At 39.8% G+C, this 20,401-nt stretch overlaps 1 protein-coding gene across 5 annotated transcripts; it reads left to right on the top strand.

The window, feature by feature from the left end:
• The first annotated feature begins 3,881 nt into the window (after nucleotides 1-3,881).
• On the top strand, nucleotides 3,882-19,798 carry nkx2.2a (NK2 homeobox 2a). 5 transcript variants are annotated; one of them, XM_032500610.1, is made up of 3 exons: nucleotides 3,882-3,984; nucleotides 9,134-9,457; nucleotides 10,134-17,465. In XM_032500610.1, exons 2-3 carry the CDS (start codon nucleotides 9,193-9,195, stop codon nucleotides 10,709-10,711), a joined length of 843 nt encoding a protein of 280 aa, XP_032356501.1. In that variant the 5' UTR covers nucleotides 3,882-3,984; nucleotides 9,134-9,192; the 3' UTR covers nucleotides 10,712-17,465. The 5 variants fall into 5 exon arrangements, with proteins under 5 accessions (XP_032356501.1, XP_032356499.1, XP_032356500.1 ...); XM_032500608.1 differs by lacking the exon at nucleotides 3,882-3,984 and adding an exon at nucleotides 6,713-6,953; XM_032500609.1 differs by lacking the exon at nucleotides 3,882-3,984 and adding an exon at nucleotides 8,668-8,897.
• Nucleotides 19,799-20,401: the final 603 nt, after the last annotated feature.

Raw genomic sequence — 20,401 nt, forward strand, 5'->3', positions numbered from 1 at the left:
TATATATATATATATATATATATATATATATGACCTCACATTCTTAAAAAAGACACTTCCTGAATATAGCGGAGTCTGAACCCAGCAGAACAACATGTTGAGATTCCTATCTGCAGAGTGTCTAAAGAAAGGATGAATTCACCCCATTATTAACAATAATGTGTCTATCATCGTGTCCTCCTGGTAAAAAAGTAAGGTTATCTGAAAAGATTCTGGCAGAGGGTTCTTACATGCAGTATGTATTTTTCAGCAAGATACATTTGTTAAAAAATGGCCTTGAGACATCTCTCTTTTAATTCAACATGTTTTGTCAATGCAGTACTATTCAAATACAAGAGTTATATTCTTCCTTCCCTCCTGTTCTATGGACCTACTGCTGAAGGTAACAGCCAATATCCTTGCAAAGCTTTTGAATCTTTGCTCCAAAGCGGCTTTGTTCTGCTGGAGTGAAGGCAAGGACGAGCTTGCCCATCTTGCAATGTTCTGTCCTTGACTCATGTTACGATTCATTGTTTTAAGATGGAATATGTCTTAAAAGACAAAAGCAACCTAACTCTTGATCTCAGCATTTCTCTAGTTTTTTTCATTTTTAAATTCACTCTGGAATCACTAGAGTTCCTCAAACATTGGCTAACTTAAGAGACTTTTTCAACCCTTCATGCTACTCTTCACTTCTAGATTTATTTACCACATGATTTGCTTCTCTACTCATCTCAAAAACCTCTCCCACAGAGAAAGTGCTTTACTGCTGAAGTGGTCACAACTGTGATTTGATGACAGTCCTCTGCTTTTACCTTGGACAATGGCTATTGTCCGCAGTGGTGGAACTGATCCTGTCAGGGTACCTTCTTGCTTATCACTCAGACGTACACCAATATAATTCTCCTTTCATAAATCCAGCTACAGAACAAGAAAGCAGCCTCACACCATATCTTGCCCCTTTCTTACAATTAGTAATTTACAGCTTTAATGTGTAAGGGAGAAGTCCAGTTTCATTATTTATTACCCTGCTCTCACGTGTGTGGCTATGGCATCCACATCTGCTGCTTTTTCTAATGGTATCTGACTTTGTCAACATATAGTTAAGTGAAGAATTTGATGGGGTCAGTTCTTCATTATTATATGAAGCTCGCTCCCTTTTCAAGTGTCCAACCTTTACTAGGGTGTTTGTTTTGTGCCCACATGCCACAGGGGCTAAAAAGCTTAGAATGTGTCCTCTGATTACTGTGTTTTTGGCCCTTAGTCTCAGCAGCACGGTTTACAAACAGCTATGTGGCTCCTCAAGGCCAAGCACTGGCCTTGCACCAGATGCTTAGTACTGGAAAAGAGGTATTCAAGCAAACATCATTTATGTCAAGTAATACCCACAAAACTCTTCCATGCAACCCATAAATCTAACATTTTGATGGAAATAACAAACATTTCATCAGTGTTCTAAAAAACTTTTCACGCATCTAAGACTTTGACACAACTCACCACGCTCACACTATTTGTTCCCTCCCTTCTCTTCCCCTCTAATGGTAACATAACAGGGCAAAAATGTTAAGACTGATCGCCCTACACTCCAGAGCTCCTTAAATTCACAATGCACTGTTGTCATTTAAGAAATGGTAATATTCACCAGTGTGTAGAATTGGGCACTTTGTTGGAAGCAACTCATCTCCTCTACTTTGCTTCACATCTCTTGAAGGTTTAAAAACACCCATTCACTTGCCTTAACACTAAGGGCTTGGTGATCAAATGCTGAACCTCTCTAAGTGCATGTATTTGTGAAGAAAAATTGCCAAGCCTTTCACAATGATAGGACTGGCTGTCATCATGTATGAGTCTCAACCAGTACAAGTGAGCCCTTAGGTTTAATCAAACTTTTTTCAAAGTGTATCTTCCATGAAAATCAACTCTGTGGCATTTGTGTGTGGAGAAGCTCTCCCTCTCTTCGTTCTCCTCAAGTGGTCGATACATTAAAACTTGAACTGATTGATTTCAGAATACCGTGCCATCAGTGCCCTTACACAGCCGTTAACTACATCTGAAGTATCTTAGTCATCAAGCTTTAGGCCAGGGATTGATAATAGCTTGACCGGCAGGGCCTGTCTTACCCATCCCTTTTCAGGAGACCTTGTATTTAGCACCCAGAGCACTTGTGGCAAATCTCAAACAGCACAAGGGTATTCACAGAGCGGCTGAGTGGGAAGCTTTTTTCCCCCCTCATTGGTCTGCACCTCATGAATACATTCCAACTCTAACTAACTACTTTGCCTAAATGTGGAATTTCAAACGAGGTATGAGGCCAATTTTATTTATTTGTATTCTTAGAGACTTAGCGATACTCTTGAACCCAGCGATGACAGGGAGGATAATCTCTGTCTTTCATCAGCAAAGTGGCCCTGCACAAAACCCATCAGTAATGTATTCGCTATTGATTGATGGTCGCTCCTGCACTACTAGGCAACGCTATTATTATTATTATCACGCATAGATTCCAGACTGCCCACAATAAAATCATTGTCTTGATTTAAGTTATCCCCCTCACCCCACCCCCACCCCCACCCCCACACATACACCAAGGTGTCATAATAGCGCAACTGTTGTTTGCCTCGTATTGCTTTCTTCCTCAACAAGTTCTGTCATCATCTTCACACCAACCAGATATTCTGATTACCTTTGATACAGGTGAAGCTGTTTTCTATGCAGGGAAGTGTTGCCAGTGAGCGTGCAACAGGTGTAAATAGCCTGTGCTAAAGACACTTTTAGAAAAACAGCTACTGAATAAGATAACACATTGTTATTTTGTGTTTATTTTGTTTAGCCTCTTATTTCATTAAAACGATTACTGATTTACTTATAAATACGTATAGGCTATATATAATTATAGCCTATTTTATCTATAAATGCTAAATTAAGATGGTACAGTTAGTAATTACTAGTACTACATGATTCAAGTTGCCTATATGACACACGTTTTTAATTCTTTTATTCTAATCTAGATCTAACAAAATGTAAAGCAATGTATTACGTGGTAGTTGTAGTAGCCTATCCTAATCTTAATGTTTAAAATATGCTTTTTGTGTGGGGCTTTAAGACAGACTATGTAGATAAATGCGTATACATAATAGTAATAATAATAATAATAATAAATAATAATAATAATAAATAATTAGGCCTATTATTATTATTTCTGAGCAGATATTTTGGAATTTACAGCTGTTATTTTCTGACCCTGCCTATATGCCCTACTAATTACATTTTCTCCTGTGGCCTCATCTCACACAGTTGCTGGTGTCGACACATGTGGATCTATGTAGCAAACATTATGTGTTAGTTGCCTCATGGGAGATGCCCGGGTCTCGAATCATTGTAAATTACTGTGACCTTGGTTATCAATCATTGGATCAGTGTATCTAATGTAAACGCAACTGTGGCGTGGATAACATGCCACATCTGCTCTTTGGACAGCGCTGCTTCTTGGTTACCAAGCGATTTATTAGAGAGCCCTGTGTGAGGAATAATAGGTCGCAGTATAAAGATCAACCAGCAGCTCTTCCATAGGCGTACAATTATGTCCTAAACAGGCTGTTGCAACATTATCCCTCATCTACATTATACATCAGTTAGTTTCGTGTTCCAAAAACATCCTAAAGAGTGGAAACTAGCTGTGCAGGGTTAAAAGCACCGTCCGCAGGGAGCTGTGTTTGCGCTCAAGACCAATTTATTGCCGATGAACATATGGCCAATATTTTGTCTCACGTCATAGCAAGGGGAAAGCAAACATCATGCAATGTTAGCCAGTCAGCAAGAGCAAAGCCACTTGGCCAGCTATGCAAACGCTCTTGGACAATATGAGAAGAGGAGCACTTGCTTTCTGGGTATATAAACCACATCAGGCTTATCTCTGCACGCACTCCTGACTCCCATTTGGAGATATTTCATTAACTCTGCGCGCTGTCTTAACGCTGGCAACACATTCAGCCCCCTCCTGTCTAGGTAAGCGCACTGGATGCTCCAGTCAGTTTGCATACAGTACTTTCTGTTTTTACAGCCTAGCACTGCTTCTGTTCTTTTGCTGCTATTTTATGTGCATCAGCGCGCATCTTAGTCCTTAGGACTTGAACTGTGTATAAATTATCATGCGCATTCAGTCTGTAGGCCTGTGCGTTTTTAGCCTGAAGTAGTTGATGATCATTACACACTCACGTGGGCTTGGGTATTATTGTTGTGACTGTACATGTGAGCGCGGCCTGTACCTTCGTATCCGACCTCAATCAGGAGAAATAACGTCCATATTATTTGAAAATATGTAAAAGGAAAAGTGTAAACTGTTCTGAGAAGATGTAGTGAGAACATTGGCTTCTCCAACAGTCAACACAAAAGAATAACCCATGATAGATAACACACCGCATCCATAAATGGTTATACCAGCCGTACTTAATTTACTGAAAAACATCTGTGTCTTGATGTAGAATGGTAATGGATGAAGATAACCTGTGTCAAAAACAATTAGTATAACTTAAATCACAACATGTGTTTAATTCCATTGCTTATTTTCGTAACAATATTCGTTAGTAAAAGTTGTCTAAATGGGTGCACACAAGAAGAACCCCCTGTTGTTTCTTAAATGTGCCGATAGAGACCGCTAGAGCTCTACAGATGTCAACAGCTGGTAATGTTATTACTGCACTCACACACAGGCTGCCCAACAAGGAGGACAAGTCTGTACTTGTGTCATCTAGAACGGGGCAGATCAGGTTTTCCTGGAGGTGATGATTTATTTCTTTATATCTGTTATTTATCGATACACATTTTCTACACATTTAAAAATAATAGTGTCCCCCTTTTTTATTTATCTGAAGAAGTCCCAGAGACTCAAACCATTTCTCCCTCCTCCCTGCCAATGTCAGTGCGATACTGAAATAGGAAGTGATTAAAAAATAATAAACCCCTTTTTAGCAATTCGTCTTACACAGAAAAAGATTAAGGGGAATGGCACAGCGTGGCATGAAATTCAGCGTTACAAATAAACTGGTGGTTTAACAAATGAAGGCATCTCCTCGGGGCATGGGCGCATTGCTATAATCTCGCCGTGACATGTTTAATCATTAGAGGAAAGGAGACGAATAAAGACTTTTGCCCGGGAGGGAAAGGTGGCTGGTTTTCTGTAAAAAGAAAAAAAACACCAAAATGATTTCTACCCTGAAGTCAAGTCTCCCCGGGCCATGGCTTAGCCCCCATAATAAATAAACCGGACCCGCTTTACCTGCATGTCATACATAGGCTTTTAATCATAGAGGGAGGAAATCGGTCTTGTCACTCCGAACATTTATCATGGGCACCCTGAGGCGGAAGGGGTTACCTTTATCAAAGACTAACTCCCTGCCTGAGGCATCCAAACACGCTGAAATTCAGCGATTAAAGGAGGGAATGATCAACGTTATTATGGATTCTCCTGCGGCATTCTTATTTGTGCATTCAATCGAAAGATGTATTTAATCAACAATATAAAAAGCTCTTTCTTCACTTATTTTGGAACAATCGTGGGCATGCATTTTTAGGAGGGAATTATAATTAATCAGACGGGGCCCGTTTTTGGGGGTTCATCCGAAAAATTAATTGTTTTTGGATGAGTCCATTCTGCTGTACGTTTGATTGCAAAGCTGGGATCAGAAGAAAATGTAACGAGCTTTAATAATGAGCCAGTCAGCTCTGTTGCTTATAATATTAAAATGGGAGCACTGGCGAAACTGGTGATAGCATAATTATAACAGCAATGATCACATGAAAAGGTTTGTCTTGTGCAGGCTATGCACTATGTCGTTTTATGCACAAAAGACAGATGAGAAATACTATTTCAAAGTATCGTTTTAGAGTCAGATGTGAAGATTAAGTGTCAACTGAACTCAAATAAGCGGGTGATGGGAAGCACCAGCCCTGCGCCCCGTATTGTCCTTTAAATCCTGATGCATCTGCAGCTCAGAGGCCCTGCCTTACCCCATCTTCTCTCTGGTTTAACACCCCCGACACAAACACACACACACACACACACACACACACACACACACATGATTGAGGAGAGGGAAAAGCAGTGGAAACCTATTTGCAACAATGTTCCAACTTTCTAAGTTCGTTAAAAACGGGGTAGTTGATATTTTACAACTTAATAATTACAGGAACAACAGCAATAAAGAGCTAATAATGACACAAATAATAGAAATTGATATTACATCAAAATTATAATAACACTGTTGTTGTTATTATTATTGTTAATAATTATGATTATGACACAATACCCGTCCTGTAAATAATAGTCATCAAATCTGTCATGTATTTTTACACTGTCATTTTGCGGAACTGTAGCCTACATAATTGCAGCCTGAAAGCATCCTGAGCAGATTTACTGGACTGGGAACATTTTCCGGTGCTGGTCCTTGTCCCGCTCTGTAAAAACAGTCTGCACACTGGCCGCAGTCAGATTGAAAAGGCAAGCGGCCTGTTTGAACTACCTGTGAAAGTAAACAGGTAAACAGAGAGCGATAGGCTCTCCAGGTGGAGTACGTCCACTTAGCCTGTGCACATTTACCTCTTCTTGCCGAAACCCTCGGCTCAATTGATCAAATAGTACATCCCCAGCAACTGGCCACAGTCTGTAGCCCAGTGCCGTTACCAGTCCTACTGTGACTTCCCCCTTGTCACTGTGCCACACGCAGCAAAAACAAAGCAGAAAGACACGGGTGATAAGCCTGCGTGCTCTAACACACCCTGATTTAGCTCCACACACTAAATAAGTCTCAGTGAAAGAATGTCCTGCATGGGTCAAGTCAGTCTCCTGATGAGATGCGCATAGAGGCTACAGCCTGGGCCATTTCTCCGCGGTGCGTAAAGCTCTCTGGGTGTCTGCTGCGGGCTGGATGTCCCTTCACATGTTGGATTTAGCTGTGCAGGATTACTTGGTGGATCAGGTCAGTAACCTCTCGCTCCCTTATAGAGGCTCAGGCACTGCTTCAGTTTGCCCATATAGCCCGCGCTGCTCAATGGAGCCTTTGTGGGAGGTTGAGACTTGTGATTAATTCTGCCAGTCTGGTGAAATATTTACCTTAGGCCTGTATATATCAGCTGCCCTTCTATATGGACCAGAAACCTTAGAAACTGTTTTCCAGAGACAACCTGGAAATTATGCAATGGAAGTTTAGGTAATCATGTTACAATATTAAATTGTATTGCACAATAATACGCTTAGTATACTACTATGGAAAAAAACGAAATAATAATAATAAAAAATAATAATAATAATCAAAATAATAATAATAATAATAATATTAAGCCTATATTGCATAATAATCATACTCATTACATTATTTAGAAAGTGTCAGTTCAATCAATTTCATTTCATTTCAATTCAACAATCTGTGGAACCACAAGAAACTAAAAGACACAATAATTCCTGGCTTTCCTTCATGGAGACAGACTCTGTGTGTGTGTGTGTGCGTGCGTGCGTGCGCGTATGTGTGTGCTGAGATGAAGGACTTGTCCTAATATTGTGGAAGGATCCAGGAATTGAATGAAGAGATAGTCCATTGAAAGCAGTTGAATGCCATGACAACTAGGAACAACCTCAGATTTATTCCAAACAGTTAGAAAGCATTGTGCACGGGGCGTCAATCATCTATTATTTCGCCCCTGAAATAAATGCAAAAACTGCGACCGGACAAAAGCTTCCAACAGGAGCCGGACATTTGTCTACATTTCCCCCATTGTCTGCAGCTTAGCAATCGGTTTGTATTTGTGTTTGCCCGGGTCCGACCACCCAGGATGCGCAGAGGACTTGCTAAAAAACGGTGAAACATTGTCACCCACATCACATACTGGATAGGAGGCAGAGGGAGGAGAACGAAAGGGAAAGTCTTGAAGGGGAGGAAAATAAAGTAACCAACAATGGTACTCGGGTTTCCACTGAAAAAGCAAGATGGAGCACTTTAGAGGGGGCTCTACACACGCAGAAAACAAATATTAGGATGCGCTGCCAGGATGAAGCTGAGGAGATTAATTGAGAGAAAATGCAAACGATTTTAAAATCTTTAATAGTGTCATTGCATTATAAAGTATGCAGAAATATGTATACATAAACTGAGAAAACACTGATGTAGGCCTATAAGCCTCTAGATTTCTGCTATTATACATTGGTTATCATCATTATTATGATTAATATTATTATCATAATCATTATTAATAATGTTATTGCTGTTTTATTTATTTATTGTATAATCATTACATTTAGTGTTCTGTTATTTTTGGCTTTATTGTCTTCATTATCAGTGTCCCATTTGGATGGGCCTACTGTCTTAAATACTTGCTTAGCGCTTTCAGACAGAGTCCTGCTTCACTTTCAACACAGCCTCTTGTCCTTAAGCCCTGGCAAAAATATTGACACAAAAGGTTTACATAAATTATCCCCGAATATTTGAACAATAGCCGCTCATCCTCGTGGTTCCCGTCGCTAAACATAATAATAAAAATACCCCCAAAATGCAGATTTGCATGTATAAATATATTTTTGAGGAAAGTAAAAAGTAAAAGCTTCAGTGGGAGCAATTTGTAAAAACTGGCTTTTTAAGTATTGTGAGTATGAAGCTACTTGAAGGTTCTTTGTATGTAAATATGGTGTAAAAAAGGCCCTCCCCGTCTTTGTAATTAATTGACACGTTATACCACTCATCATGCTCTGAAGCACCAATGGTAGAGGCTCGGATCTCCCCAAAACCCACAATTTCACATCTGCAAACACTGTCTTCATCCACTTGACTCCTAAGACCCGCCCACACGTGGCCAACCTTTCGCGTGTTTTAATGCTTTTTCACTGCAGGTTCATGTGTTGAGACCAACCTTATATGGACTGATCGGACAAGGTAATGGCTTATTTCACTCTAGCACCCAGCAGTAGCACAGTATCCATGAGCCACATATAGCACTTCAGCCACTTTGGCATTCTTCCTGGACTTACAGACACTGAATCCACTGCTTCTTGCTTAGGTAATGGTTATCCACAGTGGCTGCTTTGACTGTGCTTCAGCGTAGAGCGACTCTTACTCGTCCTATTTTTTCCTGAAACATCGCCTCTGCTTTTCTTCTTCTTCCTAAACAGCGGATTGTCCGAAAAGCTGGTGCAGCAACTTTTCCCTGCATATTTCCCCCCACCAGAATATGTCGTTGACCAACACAAAGACGGGCTTTTCTGTAAAGGACATTTTGGACCTTCCTGACACAAATGACGAAGAAGGATCTATCACCGGAGCGGAGGAAGACACGGAGGGATCGGAGACCACGTCCACGACAAAAAACACTGGAGTTTTGGTGCAAAGTCCTCTAGAAAACGTTCAAAATCTGCCTTTAAAGAACCCCTTTTATGACAGTAATGACAATCCTTACACACGATGGCTTGCTACTACGGACAGTATTCAATATTCATGTAAGTAGAGTCTAAGAATCCTTGTTGATCTTGTTGATAATGACTTCTGTGATATTTCTAAGCTATGCGGTTATATTAAGCCATTATTGATGGCTTGCAGACTCCTATTCCATCCGAACGATGCCCCTGGGTGGCGTGCAGCATTCATTTTTATGCACCGTGCACTGCTGCGCTCGTCTTGAGGCGTTTACAGCTCAACAAATGCATGCAGTGTTTAGGTTCAACGCACTTTGCATTGTGAGAATGTGATCGATAAAGCACCGTTGAAAAACAAGGGGGCTGTAAGTTATTTAGTTTAAGCACGGTGTGAAAATATAAGACCGCATTCTGTGGGGATTTACAGGCAGACAATGCATCTTTTAATGCTTCACTGACTCGCTCTGCTTGTGAAGATTTGGGCTGAAGATTTGTTTTTTTGGGAGCTTTCCACTTTAAGAATTACACTAACGAGTTCAAATTAGCCAACATGTCCCGGTGCTTTATTATACAGCCATTTTTAAGTCTTAAAACATGTTGTCTGTGTAATCCTGTTTTGACAAGTGCTAGATCAGGTTATTTTGCTGGTTACGCAGCAGCACCATTATTTGCCAATGCACCCAAAGTTTTGATTGCTGAATAGATGGCTTGTGCTTATGATAAATGTCTCTGGGAACTTTACAACATAACATTTTGACAGTGTTTCTCCCGTTTCTTGCCGCAGTGCACGGTCTGTCCGCCAGCTCTCAGGACTCGGCCAAGTCCCCGGAGCCGTCCGCGGACGACGAATCGCCGGACAACGACAAGGAAACTTCCAGCAGCGGCGGCAGCGACTCCGGAAAGAAACGGAAAAGGAGGGTGTTGTTTTCCAAGGCGCAAACCTACGAGCTGGAGCGTCGCTTCAGGCAGCAGAGGTACCTGTCCGCCCCGGAGAGGGAGCACCTGGCCAGCCTGATTCGCCTCACCCCGACCCAAGTGAAGATCTGGTTCCAGAACCACCGGTATAAGATGAAGAGAGCCCGGGCCGAGAAAGGTATGGAAGTGACCCATCTCCCTTCTCCCAGGCGGGTGGCCGTGCCCGTCTTAGTCAGGGATGGAAAGCCTTGTCACACTCTTAAAGCTCAGGACTTGGCGGCCACTTTTCAGGCCGGGATCCCCTTCTCGGCTTATAGTGCCCAGTCACTCCAACACATGCAGTATAACGCGCAGTACAGCGCCGCGGCCACGCCACAGTTCCCAGCACATCACTTGGTGCAAACGCAACAGTGGACTTGGTGAGAGAAATTATAGAGACTTGGCTTGGAGGCACGGTAGGGAGTTTCACCACAAAGCAAAGAAAAAAAATAAAACGCAAAAAACAAAAGACTTTTCATTTTTGCAGCTTGACTCATATATATATACTACCATTTTTATTCGGGGCTCATGTGTGCGCCGTGTTTACATGTTTTCGTTAAGAGAACTGGGTCCGAACCTCTCCCTTATAGATTTTATTGAGAATGTCAATGCTCTTCTTGTGAATTTTTTTGTAAAATATGTTGTGTGTTGGTTGTAGAGATGTTTTTCTCTTCTTTTTTTTTCTTTTGTCCCTTCGTGTTATTATCAGCACGTACGAACCACTTTATAATTATAGAAATTTTAATTTCTTGCTTCTTTTATGGACCGAAAAAAATATTTATGGCCATGAATAAACACTGGCAACTTTGCAGCTATTTTCCTTTTGTTTTTATTTCCTGTAAATATTTTGTGGCAAATGTTTGCAACCTAGAGAGCTTTAGGGAGCTTAAAGCTGAAGATTGGCCTCTATATATTTACACATTTTAAAAACAACGGGGGAGGGATTTTTGGCAAAACGTTGTGACACATTATGTAAATAACAGTGTAGCCGCGCGGTGTTGGCTAAATATCCCACATTTTTTATAAGGATTTTAAAATAAAATGCTGTGTTTTTGAAAAGAGGGTTTGGTTCATATAAGTGTCCATATTCGATTTGATCATCTCTGAAAAACATCTAAACATCACAATGAAAGGCGAGGAGCTAAACACTATATTACAGACAGAATGGAGCTTGACTCTGAGAATAAATCTCTAGCGCACTTCAGTTCTTTATTTTAAGGCAAATTTAATCCGGAGAATATTTTTTCCCCAATCCGAACACCTCACTAATAAAGAGCCTAAAGTCACTTGTGCAATGGGACTAAAATCCACTCACTTAATATAAGAGGGCTTCTTCACATAAGAACCTTTTGAGTCAAAAGCTCTCCTTTTTGTCAGCATTCCCACTCCCGGCCTTGGGCGTAAAGTGGCAGACTCTGGGGGAGGGAAATCGTTTTAATGCAATAAATGTTTTGTTATCTTGTTAAGCGCTAAACTGCAAATAGAGCAGGAATAATCAATGAGTCACCAGTCTTCTTTGTTTGACCACGGCCAACGGTCAACTAAAATACGCACGGCTTAGAGGGGCTTTAACCGCCTAATAAAGTTACTTTTCATATGATCATATAACGTGTAAGCAATGGCATTCCACATTAAACTAGACTTTACTCTAATAGTCACCATCGTCTTTAAGGCGAAACCAAAACAAGCACAAATGGCTCCCTAGTGATCCGTAGCGCACTGCGGATTATCAGATCCGGTCAATATCTTGGGTAAATATGATAACCTAGTAGAAAAATCTATGCATTATGTTTGTCCCGGGACAAAAATCCCACAACAGATGTTAGAGTCGCCCCTATCATCACTGAACAAACAGCCAAATTGGACAGATTTGCTAATTATTTACAGAATTAAGTCTCGAGGGGCTACTGCTTTTGTGGGCGACGCAGACTCAATTTGTCCCGGACAGAAAGGTTTTGTGTTTCAACACTGGTTGAGCGTGTAGGTCAAATAAATCAGTTGTTTGCTTATGTTTTTTCGTTTTAAATTTATGTGTGGATAAACAAGAAATTACGCGTTGCTTATATCGCGCCAATCATCACCTAAAGCATGTGAAGTTTGAGAAGAAATACGATATGAGACGGGAATTATGAAGTATATTGCCAGAGGCGGTTATGAAGGACTGGTTGTGATTGGATGTTGTGGGTGATATTCTGGCTTCTTAAAAAAACAAACGGAACAAATGGGACTTAAGACAGATATTTAAAACCTCATTGAAAAATGTAGACCTTTGTGTGGCTCTTTGCCTCCAGATTTTGCCGCTGTGATGAGACAGTTTTTTGACTCTATCATTGCATAATACAGTACACGACACAACAGTATAGACACAAAAGCCCAGGCCTGGTTTTGCTGAATGTTAGAGGCGTGCATAACGAGCAGCAGCAGCAGGAGAGGGACTGCAGAGAGTGTAGATAGAGAGACTGACAGACAGAGTTTCTTGGTGCTGTTCAGAGTCAGGGAGATGTATCCTTGGGCTTTTTGTCCTGCCTGTCACTTGGTGCCATTGTGATCTTTGCTGCACACGTTGTATCCCATATGGGCAGCTGGGCTCGGACAAGGAGAAAAGGAGCTCTCACAAACCCCAAATTGTATCAAGCTTTCAAATAAAGCATTGTTGTCTCTCAAAGAAAAACGAATTAAAAATTCGTGCTATATCTATTCTGGTAAAAAAAGAAGAAGCCCCATTCACAGATAACAGGGAGTCCTTCTTCCTTGATAGAGCTATGCCAACAACAGCCTTCTCATTTCTCTTTCCCCTCTCTCCCCCGTTCTCCAGAGTGAAAGGCGGATTATTGTCTGTCCAAAAAAAAAAGTAGCTCGTCACAGCGCGAAAAAACTATTTTTAATACCAGACAGTGTTCTTCCTTATTTGCTTTGAGTTCCGCTGGTATACGTAGGCGTGTTTCTAAAATAGAATGGGTCCCTTTTTCGAGTCTGTTTTATGGATTTTCCGCATCAGGTGTAAAACCGAGCTCCTGCAAACATTCTAAAGATTAGATTTCACAAATTTCACTTTGTTGTAAATTAGCCTATACCAAGGCGCTTTTCGTGCTGGTAGCAATTATAGAATATGCCAATTAATTAATTAATCTATGAGGTAAATGTTGAAGCTTCCATTCGCATTCTAATTGCATTGTGTGTCAGATGATCTGAAAGTGATGCTGTAGGATGCAGATGTTTTTCCATGGGAACCAACACTGGTGATACTGGCAGGTGTTTAGTGGACTAATGCGCCAAGATTGACTCCTGTTGGAAAAATTGAAGTCATGAAAATGGCTCTTTTATTTTTAAATGTCATGTTTTATCATGCATTTATATTTGGATATCTTTTGTATTTTATTATACCTTTCACACAGCAACCCCCTTAAAATTTAAAGCATACTGAGCCTGTGAGTCCCCACATTTAATTTAGATTTAAACCCTTTTTTAGGTCAACCCAAAAAAGATGGATTTGTGCATTCAGTCAAGCTCTGTTGCTAAACCGCGTTAAAATAAAAAACAAATATCACCTAGCGTAAGAACCTTTCATGATAAACTTCTACGGTGAACAAGTTTCGCTTTGCAACCGTATATTGTCATTAACGCACCAGAAAATTATCCCACCCCTCTACCAGCTCAGCAACAGGGTCAGATTTATGGGAAATTGCTTTTGGCTGCTTGAAGGGATAAAACAGGCGACATTAAAACAAGCATCTTGGCGTGCAGCATAGTTCAACCTGCGTGGATAACACTATTATATACCTTGGAATACAATACTTGAGGAAATGTGCACTTGGGACACCATGGATCTTCGTCATCCTGCCCATTTGAACCTCGACATGAATCGTTTTCTATCGTGCACATCGCCAAATAAACGAGGATTTCAAAGCTGTAATAAGCGGTGCTTTTCATTTAAAGGAAGCTATCTGGGTTTTATTGCCTTAAAGGAGATCCAGATTAGATTCGCCACAGTGCCGATATTAAAGAAAGAGGGAGTGATGGTTGGGAGGGAGGGAGGTGGAGGCAGAGGAGGAAGTGTTGCGCCAAGCTGCCACAAGATGGAAGCAGAGGTCTTTAGTTGGCGTCATGCGGCGTTTACCGGCACATGTCCAACAGCCCAACTTCATCTGACTCCAGCACTGCAAGTGACTGCCACTCAATGACACTGCAACTGCTGAAATGAAAGTGTTTTTTTTTTTTAAATTTTTATTATTATTATTTTTTTAACAGACATCCACACTAACTCACTTGACCATCTTTTTAAATGCATGATCGATGTTCATGACATTGTTATGGATCTTAAGAGGCTAATCATATCGCTCCCAATAACGAAGTAGGCTAGACTTAACGTAAAAAGTGTGCAGGCATTTAACACTGTTTCCATTTCCGAGAGAGAGAGAGAGAGAGAGAGAGAGAGAGAGAGAGAGAGAGAGAGAGAGAGAGAGAGAGAGAGAGAGAGAGAGAGAGAGAGAGAGAGAGAGAGAGAGAGAGAGAGACTGGGTTTTTCCACGGTGTGGCGCAATAGGATAGGGGGACAAATAGGGTGCAGATTAATTCACATCAGTGAAAGGGAACAATGGAGCTGAAGTGAGGTTTTTCCAAAGTCCCAGCTAGTGTCCTCCACAACAAAGAAGACTTTGAGTCCCCAGCAATATAAAAAAAAAACTGCATCCGTATCACTGTTATTTCTTTTCTTTTGTGAAAGGCATCATCTCTAGCTAAACATGACCACACATATCCTCTTGAAGCACCTAAGTGAAACAGAGGATCAGTGGAGTCTGATTGCTTCATTTAAAAACAAAAACAAAATACTTATAATCTTATACTTGGTACCTAGAATCTACTACCTTGTATTATTTACATGTCTATCACGTCCTGCACTGTCCTACTAGGCTGCAAAGTGCCTGAGCAACATCATCTCCTCATGCGGAGAGGAAGTATGCAAAGCACTGCAAAATGGGTCAAATGACAAAATAAAAGGCTACCATCTTTGTGCACCTGCTCAGTTCAGCATCAGTGAGCTTGCACCTGTAGGGGGCCTCATTGGGTTAGAAAGAGGCAGCAGCAGGGGGTGGGGGGATGCTGAGCACGAAGGGAGTGAAAAAAGAAGGAAAGACATCTTTAATCTGCAAGAGTTTTTGATCACTTTAATAAGGCTGGTGTGGAGAAACAAATACACAGAGAGAACAAACAGCTTCTTCACAGGACAGCACAATCACATCAAGATACTAATATTTCAAAATCTGGTTTAGGATTTCTTCTCTTTAATTATTTTTGATTTGGGAATGCAGAAATGGACTTCTCAAAATCTCATGAAATATCTCCAAGAGATAAGGCACGTTGCTGCGTGTGTGAACCAGAGCGAAGCCACACAGCCAATCCACAAGTTTACTCAGTGGGACAGAGCATCTGCAGAGCATTGTTCAGATCAGCCTCCCGTCTGCATGAGAAGAAGCCGGTGAACACACACACCATGTCTCTGTGGTTTAATCAAGGAAAAAACAGAAGAGTTGCAGCTTGATGGCAGTTTTTCTGTGGAGCTTAAGGAAAGAGAGAAAGATACCCACATTATCTTTGAACATCTACGGCTTTTGTCATGTTGTGTTCATAACCTGAATTAAAATAGGATTCTTTATGTTACTGCATCCAATTTGAAAGCAGATGATAGTCATTGATATTACACCTGCAACAGTCTGCAACCAGTCTGTTTATTTTACGACAAATAAGGAGTTAAATAATCATTGTTGTATTGTGTTTTTTCAAATGCATTAACAATTCTTCGATGGCTTTTAATTATATTTAATTGATGGAATTATTACCCCTCCATCTGCTTACAATTCATGTCCTTGTCTCTCGGGATCCTATACAAAAAAACTGTGATCCTTATTTGGCAGTTTAGTTGGAATTGAGTGGGAGAATATACAGGGGAATAAAAAAGACCAAATTTAGTTTGTGGAATTGAAAGTAGAAAATCTTCTGGTAAACTCATGATCATAAAAATATTTTGTCATGCAGTTTTCTTTTCCTCATATACTACATCTGTATGACATGTATCATTCAAATCATTTGCATGCATCCAACAAATAAACATCCTGATAACAATGTTTAATTGCTTTTACAATTTACTCTCCTGCTTCTTACTCTGATGTGTCATACAATTTGCTTTCAGCTCCTTTTTCTCATCAGCTGTGTACAATGTTGCTCTTTCACACGCAGTTAAAACATGGCTGAGAGAACATGTAGAACCCATTTTCTAAAGTGTCCTTGTCTCCATGTAAGGGCATTTTCAAAGACTTTAAGTGTAAGTAAATCTAGAAGATGTTTCTTTTAGCTCATCTGATGTTCCGAGATTGAAACCGAGGTAAAGCTATATGGCAGGACAGACTAACGTGCTCCATTTAGTGTGACATTTTTTTTTTATTACTAAAATGCTAAAATTTAACAGAGTCAGTGATCTTATAAGGGCCTTTTATGGAAATAAACTTCCATTCTCGCTCATTTGGACAGGACAGAACATGCAATAGTGTTTTGCTGTGTGGAGACGCTGATAGTGCAGTTCTTAAATTGTGCTAGTAATAGGTCTGAGTTTAAAGTACTGGAGATGAGCAGCAGCCAGTTTAGAGTCATCTCTGTGAGAAAGCTGTGAGTGTCAAGGTTCTTGACTTTGCTGAATGTTGAGATTAGGAAAACAACAGAGTCGGCAGAGTATTATGATCTGATCTGGTAGCCTGTTCAGACAGAGCAGCTTTTTTTTTTTCTTCTTTCTTCCCAGGTACTTTTCTCCACCTGTCTACTAGTAATCCACGACTGCAGCCATGTAAATAAATATCATGGTGAATGAAATAAAGGACTACAGAAAATCACATTGGCTATTTGTTGTGGTCACTTTTGTCTACAGAGTGGGTTTATAATATATTGGAAGGCCGTTTCAAAGTTATTGACATGATGAATGTATCAATAGGAACACAGCTTCATAGCTTCATTATTCATTTAAAAACATAAGATCTCACCAGGTGTATTCAGTATATATCTTGCTTTATTTCATCATCATTTATCTTCTGTACTCTATGTATTTCTCTGAGAGTCAATGACAAAGCAATGGGACAGTCAGTGTAAAAAACGGTTGTTGAGAGCGATTAACAACTCAAGCAGGACTGTTTCATTCCGAGTCCTCCTGATCTCACTCTGGTAAATTACCAGGAAAAAAAGGATCCACATAACCATTCATCCATCATTACTGAATCAATGTACAAGGAAAAAGTTGGACAAATATAATGGCCATTAATTAGTCTCATGCCATGACCTGGCATGTCAAATCTCATGCCACCTGCTATTTTTCTATTTTTCCTTTTTACATTTGTAAAAGTTAGTTACTCTCCTTTATTCTAACGAGGTTTGTTTCTGTGCTTGTTTCAATGCCGTCTTGGAACAAATATTTCTTCCATAAAAATAAGAAGTCAGCTACACTGAGTGGTTCTCATGTTGTCGTATAAATATGTTATCACTGTAAAGAGATGTTAACATCTTCCTGAAAGAAACTTGAAATGAGACAGAAGTTAATTTAGTTTCAAGTTGCAGCGTCTGCATTATGTTTCTCTCACACTCTTATGCTTGGCTAACACACTGGCTCATGACAAAAGCAGACTGACAGTCTTGGTGGAACAAAGAACTGAACTTTTAGGGGACTTTTAGTGGTTAAAAAAATCAAATTAATAACAGACCACGTGAGGTGTCCATGACACTCTTTGTAATGGACGGAAACTGTGACAGACAACAGCAACCAAATGTCTATTATCTACACTTGATCAGTTTTGTAGTTTGGGAGACACGTTTATTCAACTGCTTTTGTTCAATTTAACCGTTAAAAAAAAACTGCCACATTTTTAATGACATTGTGCAAAAAACAAACATGTTCATCCCAGTCTATGTACAAGATCGGAGAAATTAATGCTAATCAATGTCACTGTTTTAATGTAATTGATTTTCTTTTTTAATTATTTAATACATTTGTGTTGCTCAAAGATGTGGTGTTTGGCACTTTTTATAGGTATTTGGCAATTTTATCCTAACCACATTATATATATATATATATATATATATATATATATATATATATATATGTGGTTAGCTTAAAACTGATAGCTATTTCTTGCAGGTAAATTCATACCAACATTGCATGATGATGAATATTTTGAGCAAACTTGTCTCAAAGTGTTCCGCCTTTGCTCTGTAAGCTTTTTTATTAGAAGTTGTGCTGCTGTGTTATGATATGCAAATTGCAATATGGTCTTATTTCCCTTTGTTTTCTCTTTCTCAATGTTCCATCTTAGGACTTGAATTGTCTTGTATAAAACCCACAGTCCGCTGCAGTCAGATGGGCTGGATGGGGGACAGCGCCAACAATCAGGTTGCCAGAGTTGAGTGTTTATGCCTTTCACTTAATGGATTGTCTCACCTTCTTCAGAAGATGAACATGAGGTGCTTGAGATGCCAGCACTGCAAATGGATCCTGGGGCTTTGAGCTTCATAACAGCCAGCCATCATCTGTTTCAGACATGCTTCAATCAGCATGCGTGATGATCAAAGCGCAACAATGTGGCAGCAATGCGTTTTACCAATTCAAGTTGCCTAATTAACTTCCTGGACAAAGAGGATGTAAAATATGTGTAGCAAGTTGTGCCCATCATGTGTTTGTGCACTTGTACTGTGGTGAATTTATAATGTGTTTCGGAGCTATCTTCAGTGAATGTAAAATAGATTTAAAAAACAAAATAGCTTCTCCATGATATTTAGTTCTTGTGGACTTGCTTTGCTGAATAGGTGCAGTATTTCTACACGAGCCGATCAATGCACGGTCTGACTTTATTGTATAATGTTTTACAGTCAGTCTTTATGCTCCTTGTGATGCGTGAGATGGAAGCAATAACCTTGAACTTATTTGTCTTCTATAGTCACAGATACAATCATATGTTTTCATCCACACAAAGGTGATTCAGTAGCACACACAACTTCCCATCGGCCCACTGTCTTTGCTTCACACCGGTAAGGTAACCCAGCTGGGTCAATTAATGGGGAGTAGCACATTCAAGGCTGCCATTGCCAAAGTACACCTGTGCAAGGCACAAACCCCCACTCTGTTGCAGGGCTCCACTCAACCTCCAAGCCCCTCAGATCCTCTGGTCATTCCCCCAGTTAAAATCCCATGGAGTGGTCAAGCATTTTCCATTATTGCCCAGATTGTCCAGTTTATTCTTAACTGCCAGGTCTTCCACTGCTATTGGCTATTTTTATATATTCATTCTACATTCACCCTACATTTTTACTTTAGCTTCACGAACATAAATATCAATAAATGATTGTTTATATTCTATTTAGCATCATGTCTTTCTATGTACTGTGCTTTTTGTATTTTTTACAATGTATTTATTGTCTTATAATTGATCTAAATGTATTTTTAACTTATATGTACAGCACTTCAAAGTCAAAGTTTGTTGTTTTAAAATGTACAAATTGACTACACTGTTCAATAAAATAAATGCCACCCTTACATTAATTTCACAGTTTTTATTTTAGGGGGAGAAAATCACAACTTGATGTTAAATTATGTAACACAAATAACAAAAGTTCCAGGTTTATTTACATAAAAACCTATGCATAATAAACTGTAAATAAGTACATTTACACATGTACTTGTTAATTATATAAGACTTGCTTTTACTTCTCTACAGTTTATTGGGAAATACTGCACACTTGATTTCCCTTAATTTATCTAACAGCAGTTGTTAATAGTTACTCATTGCAGAATAAGTTGTAACGTACACAACACTGTATTGGAAAACACAGTATATGCAGTAGTAAGCCTACAGGTGAAAGGAACACCTACCTCTGCAGCTCATTGATTCAGAATAAACGCCTTTACCTGTAACACTTGAATGAATTCAAAAATGTTTTACTGTTTGTAGTATTTGAAGTCATTTTACATTGGTATTACTGCCTTTGCCCAAGTACAGTGTTTAAATCCCCCTTTGATTAAATGGAAAAATTTGTGTTAAGCTT

This window comes from Etheostoma spectabile, chromosome 20, assembly GCF_008692095.1.
Source record: "Etheostoma spectabile isolate EspeVRDwgs_2016 chromosome 20, UIUC_Espe_1.0, whole genome shotgun sequence".
NCBI classification, from domain to species: domain Eukaryota; kingdom Metazoa; phylum Chordata; class Actinopteri; order Perciformes; family Percidae; genus Etheostoma; species Etheostoma spectabile.